The sequence below is a fragment of the Asterias amurensis genome, chromosome 5, assembly GCF_032118995.1.
Source record: "Asterias amurensis chromosome 5, ASM3211899v1".
Lineage (NCBI taxonomy): Eukaryota > Metazoa > Echinodermata > Asteroidea > Forcipulatida > Asteriidae > Asterias > Asterias amurensis.
In genome coordinates, this window is record NC_092652.1 from 20,174,579 (window position 1) to 20,180,688 (window position 6,110).

At 38.9% G+C, this 6,110-nt stretch overlaps 1 protein-coding gene across 1 annotated transcript; it reads left to right on the plus strand.

The window, feature by feature from the left end:
• Positions 1-5: 5 nt before the first annotated feature.
• LOC139937796 (translin-like) lies at positions 6-5,168 on the plus strand. The gene is made up of 6 exons (XM_071933104.1): positions 6-172; positions 1,896-1,989; positions 2,470-2,566; positions 3,215-3,330; positions 3,505-3,584; positions 4,104-5,168. Exons 1-6 carry the CDS (start codon positions 80-82, stop codon positions 4,365-4,367), a joined length of 744 nt encoding a protein of 247 aa, XP_071789205.1. The 5' UTR covers positions 6-79; the 3' UTR covers positions 4,368-5,168.
• Positions 5,169-6,110: the final 942 nt, after the last annotated feature.

The following is a 6,110-nucleotide window of genomic DNA, read 5'->3' on the forward strand; positions in this document are numbered from 1 at the left end:
GCCATACCAGGTACCTGAAATTGCGTGAATAAGAAATTTTTTTGATTTCCAACAAAGTCTGTTGTTTTATCCGAGTACGATGGCTGATACGGGGAGTGACGCAGTTTCGTCGGTTTCAAGCACCTTCAGCGCGTTCAATGAATACCTCACAAATGATCAAGATATGAGGGAGGTAAGCAACATTTTCAAAAATCGAACAATATATATTGGACAATATTGAGTACTGACTGTTGCCGCGCTGTGTGTGTCGGATAACAAAACTTTTGTGTTGTTAAAAAACTTACTTGGAAGGTAAGCCACAAGAGGGCGCAATTTCGAAGGATTATCAGAAATTAAGATTTCTAGCTTAGTAATTTTGTTCGTTGTATAAAAATTAAAAAAAATTGTAATGCATTAATTTACAGTTTCTAAGTTGAAACTTACCATCAACTGCTGATGCTGTACAAATTTTGTCTCTCTAGAAATCGCTGATTGTTAAAAAAAAGTTTGTTGTGTCTGACTGAAAACTTTGATTTTGAAATGAATGAAACTGAACAGTGAAAGTGAAACTGAGAAGTGAAATAATCACAATTGTTTGAAATTTTTTTGCTTTAAACATAGATGTTTTATACCGGTACTATTCTCTTAAGCCTCCCTCTCATAAAAAATAAATAAAAATGGTTGCAATAAATCTGTACTCATTGAAATGATGTTGGGCGCGATCGGTCAATCTGCGCGATCAACCGATCGCGCTGCGCTATTGAACGATCGCGCTGCGCTATTGAAATATCTATTGGTCGCGCAGCAATCGGTCGATCGCGCAACATTCGGCAACGAACATGCGCAATCAACCGATCGTGCGGGAATGGCTCGGCGCGATCAGCCGATTGTGCAGGAATGATTTTGCGCGATGGGCCGATTGTGCAGGAAGGGTTATGAGTGATCGGCCGATTGTGCAGGAATGGTTTTGCGCGATCGGCCGATTGTGCAGGAATTGTTTGGCGCGATCGGCTGATGTTCAGGGGCCGAATTCACAAAGATGTAACATTGATTGTAACTGCAAATCAATCGTAGTGTGACGTCACTATATAAATCACTATGTATGGTGATACTGAAAATTTGTCCTGCTATGAATTTTAATGCTTTGAGAAATCGCCCTAAGGAATAGTTTACCTGCACGATCGGTCGAACGCGCGAAACCATTCCTGCACGATCGGTCGATCGCGCAAACCCATTCCTGCACGATCGGCAGATCGCGCAAAACTTTTCCTGCACGATCGGTTGATCGCGCAAAACTTTTCCTGCACTATCGGTCGATCGCGCAAACCCATTCCTGCACGATTGGTAGATAGCGCAAAGCCTTTCCTGCACGATCCGCTGATAACGGGAAAAAATACTCGTAGCGCAATCGGTCAATCGCGCAAAGATGTCATTGCGCGATCGACCGATTGTTGCGCAATCGACCGATTGCTGCGCGACCAATTGATCTTAATTTGATCGTTCAATAGCGCAGCGCGATCGGCTGATCGCGCAGATTGACCGATCGCGCCCAACATATACATTGTATGTAGCTTATCCAGTACGTACACAGTCTTTATGTTCAATTCAATTCAGTTAAATAATAAACAACTTTCTTCATCCTAAACATCCTAAGAAGATTAAGATAAAGGCCAATTACAAAAGTTTGTCTTCTCTGAAGTCAGGGGATGTTTGAATCTTAATCTGCGGCATCAACAATTTTTTTGAAAAGGAGGGCTTCAATTTCAAAACACAATATAGTAATACAATGTTCTGACAGTCAAAAAAAAACATTCTCAGTTAAGTCATTAATGGGTTAGACCAAATTATTGCCTTTTATGCGCTGTATTACTATGATGAGCTTTGGGCGTAAAATTGTCAATATGTAAATATTTCAGGAGATCCGTGTTGCTGTTCGTGCGATGGAGCAAACTGCTCGAGAGATCATGACAACATTGGAAGGAGTGCATCAGACAGCTGGTCTTAAAGAAGGTAAATGCAATGATGTTAGTTTCTCTGGTAATGCAACCAAGGGATATGCCTCATAAGTAAACTTGATGAAACGTGCGAGTATTGGGGTGCTTGCTATGTGAACCAGAAACACCCTGGTAAACACCCATGATAAATATGCTGGGTTCTTTTACCACTACCAACCCTAGTACTTTAGTTAGCACATGGGACCTACGGCTTAATGTCCCATCCAGAGGACAAAGCAATTATGGTAGAGTATTTTGCTCAAGTCAAGGTTACAAGTGGCACGACCAGGACTCAAACCCACACTCTGCTGATCAGAGATTGGGTCAGTTTTTCATGGAAGAGGGAGCAAAACAATACAATTTGTCACTTCATTTTTCCTTTATGTTGTTCTTAGTTTGTTGTGTCAATATGTTGGTCAATTCAGTCAGTCAGTCCACAACCAAAAAATGTTTGTGTGACCAAATTGATTGTTTGTCTAATTGTTTTCATGTATAGCTCCTGCACTTTGTCAAAAAGCGAGGAAATTGTTGGAGACAACAGAAGGCCAGTTTGCTGCACTTCAGAAGAAGGTTCCAATGGACCAATACTACAGGTATGTGCCCAAGTACTTTTTTCAGAAAAAAATTTAACTGCACTCAAAATTGCAATGAGCTATTTGTAGTTTTTGCAAGAAGAAAATCATCTTAAACTTGTAATTCTTTTATATTTGCATTGATTCAAAACCATGTTTTATCAGTTTCTGATATAAGAATTACCTAAAATTCACAATAAAATGAGTGGATTTTTGAGGGCACATAAATACACGAACAGCTGTGTTGCAGTCACTCTGTGGACATTACTTCGTTCTAAAAATGTTATTCTTAAACATTGGTAAACAAAAACTGTGTGGACTTGTGTAAGTCCACATAGTGTTTCAAAACCCTGCCTTATGTGGAACTCTTTTGTTCTCAGGTTCACACCTTGTACGTAATGCTTACCCAGTATAGCTTTGGAGATATTATTGAGAAAGAAAAGCAAATTTTAGACTTGCCATTCACAACTTCTTTGCATCGATTCAAAATCATGTTTTATCAGTTTCCGACATAAGAACTGCCTGGTATATTCACAATAGAATGAGTAAATTTTTGCAGGATAGCTTTGGAGAAGGAACTTAAAGCAACTAGCTTGACCATAAGTGCATAATGTCATTATTGCAAACCAACAAGATACTTAAAGTTGTTGTTTTTGGAAATGTCCCCAGATTTCATGATCATTGGCGTTTTGTGAGTCAGAGATTATCCTTCGTAGCTGCTTTGATCATCTACTTGGAGTCTGAGAAGCTGATCACAAGAGAAGAAGCTGCTAAGCTCATGGGAGGTAAGTATGTAAGAGTCAAAATTCTAAAAGCAAATGTTTTTTGTTTTAATTACAAACATTTTGTGTTGCTACTTTATGAACAAAACAGTGACACCTAACAGTAACATCATTTGTGTATATATATAATTTTAAAAATAGTATTACGTTTTTTTCAATTTTTGTATCCATGTTTAGTTTCAACAAAGAGGGAAGACGGCTTTCATCTGGACCTGGAGGATTTCTTGCAAGGATTGCTGCAGTTAGCCAGTGAACTGGTACGATAACAAATCCGTTACTAATTTTGTTTACACCCTTACACCGATGTGTGTTGGCACTGTATATTCAGTACTTCCCCTTGTTCTATGAACAAAATCACAGGCATCTTACTAGGGTGGGATTTGAACCCGAAACCTTTGCAATTCTAGAGCAGTGTCTTTACTAGACCACCGAGATTGTGTGGTAGCTAGAGGCAGTTCAAATCATATATTTAAACAGCAGGTAGTCAAGGGTTTGAATCCCACCTGAGTAACATGCCTGTGAGACTTCAGACCTGAAACGCTTTTTTTGGCATCTGAAAGCACACAAATTTGTGCAACAATTTTGTTTTCAATATTCTCTTGTAACTTTATTGTTCAATTGAGTAACAATTTGCACAGATCTGTTTCTTTATGCATATGTTGGGATACACCAAGTGCAAGTACTGGTCTTTGACAACTACCATAGGTGTTTAGTGCCTTTGAAAGGAATGCTAAAAAACAAATTGACCTGATACTTTTTTTATCCGATTTCTCCAGTCGAGACTCGCCATCAACAGCGTAACGGCCGGCGAGTACAACAGACCCATCCGCATCTCAAACTTCATCCAGGAACTCAACGCCGGATTCCGACTACTCAACCTCAAGAACGACTCGTTGAGAAAGCGTTTTGATGGACTCAAGTATGACATTAAGAAAGTGGAGGAGGTTGTGTATGACATCTCAATAAGAGGGTTGAAAACTTCGGCGACTGTGGCAGGGCATGGTGGCGATGAACCGCCCAAGTCAACTGGTGTGGAGTGATCTTGTAAAAATCTTGGAAGCACTGGATATTTACTTACGGTTTATACTCAGTCTGGTTAAGGGGCAAGATAACAGGCCTGGAATATTACGGCCATGACCTCCATTGCCCTGGTCTTGGCCTTGGTGCCCATACAAAAGTTTCCAATAGACTTTAAGATTCTTCAATGAAAGTGCTCTTTTCAAAATGAAAATGGCCTTGCCCTCTCAACGACTAAATTCCAATCCATGCCTGTAGTGAGATATTCATCTGTCCTGTATGGACATTGGAAACTGGGCCATCTTTCTTGAGATTATACTCGTAACTGACATTTTGATGTAGAGCTATGCGCTGTACGTGTTTTTCCTCCTTTTTTGTTTTGATCGGCACAGTGAAAAATCAATGAAGAGCTGGATATTTACTGCAATGGCGTATACATGTACTCAGTCTCAGCAAGATTATTCGGGTCATCGGAAACTGGGCCATCTTGCTTGAAATTACACATTCAACCAACATTTTTATGTAAAGCTATGCACTGTACAAGATTTTGTTTTTTTAAGGGCAGGGGGGATTTTAATGGTGTACTGCTTATAGAACAGAAAGTACAAGAGCTAACATCATTAGAAGTACATGGAATTTGGCAATTTTCGTAAAGCTGGTTCCAGCATGGATAAGGCTACAAGCCCATTGGTACTTAAAACATGCGGCAGGTTTAGGTCTAGTTTTAATGTCTTTAGAGGAAAAGTACCTCATTGATTTTTTTGTAAAAGTTATTGTTAATTTTCATCGTTTAGATTTCAATAAAGACACCATGTAAAACTCAACTGTGGAAATATCATCGTTTGTTGTAATAGGAGGCGTATTCTGTTTTGTCAGGTTGAATTTGTACAAGTTTATATTGACTTCCATGCTTTGATTGCAGCAATGCAAGACTTTTTGTGATTTAAGGTGGCAGCAGACTTACCAGGTAAATCCATTGTTCTTGGAAATGTGCGCATGCACAACTTAGCCCAACTCACTTGCGAATATCGCTGCGAGGGGAGGTTTGTGACCACCGGGCTTAAGACTAGTTTTGCTGGTCCTTATTTCAGATAAGACTAGACTAGTCCCTGCTAAAAACAACCAAAAATAAAATACAAAATTTAACAAAAGAATTGATTTGAAATTACTTAATTATTTATTTAATTATTTATTTCATTTCACACCCAACAGGATGAATATGAGGCAATGAAGAAATGTTCAGTTTTAAATGTGGGAGGAAAACCCCAAAGGAGAAAACCCACACAATCTGGTAGGGACTGAAAACCCAATCCTTATAAGAACTGAGTATTATTAGTTGTATCGTACAAGGTAAACCCCTGGTAAAAATAACAAGTGCTCGAAATTTGCAGTAAAAACTAAAATGTTTGATTTATATGGTTTGTATCTATTGTGTACGTGATAACAAAATTGACATTTTAAAAGTCAGATAAGACACTGATAATAAAAGAAAATATACATTGCTAGTTCATTTCAATTAATTGTTTACATCAACAAAAATTAGTTTAGAAACTAATTTTACTCAGCAATGCCAATAAATCAAGATTTAACGCCATGAACAATGGACCTCACAAACAAGTAGAGCTCTTGTCTAATGTCAAAGAAAAAAGTTGCTCAATAGCTGCCGTCTCCATTGTTTCCATCATCGTTTTGCCTCCCAAGATAGCGGCCGGATGACGCCAATGCATTTAGTCATTACAGACCCAGCAGTGTACAATCTCGCAGCT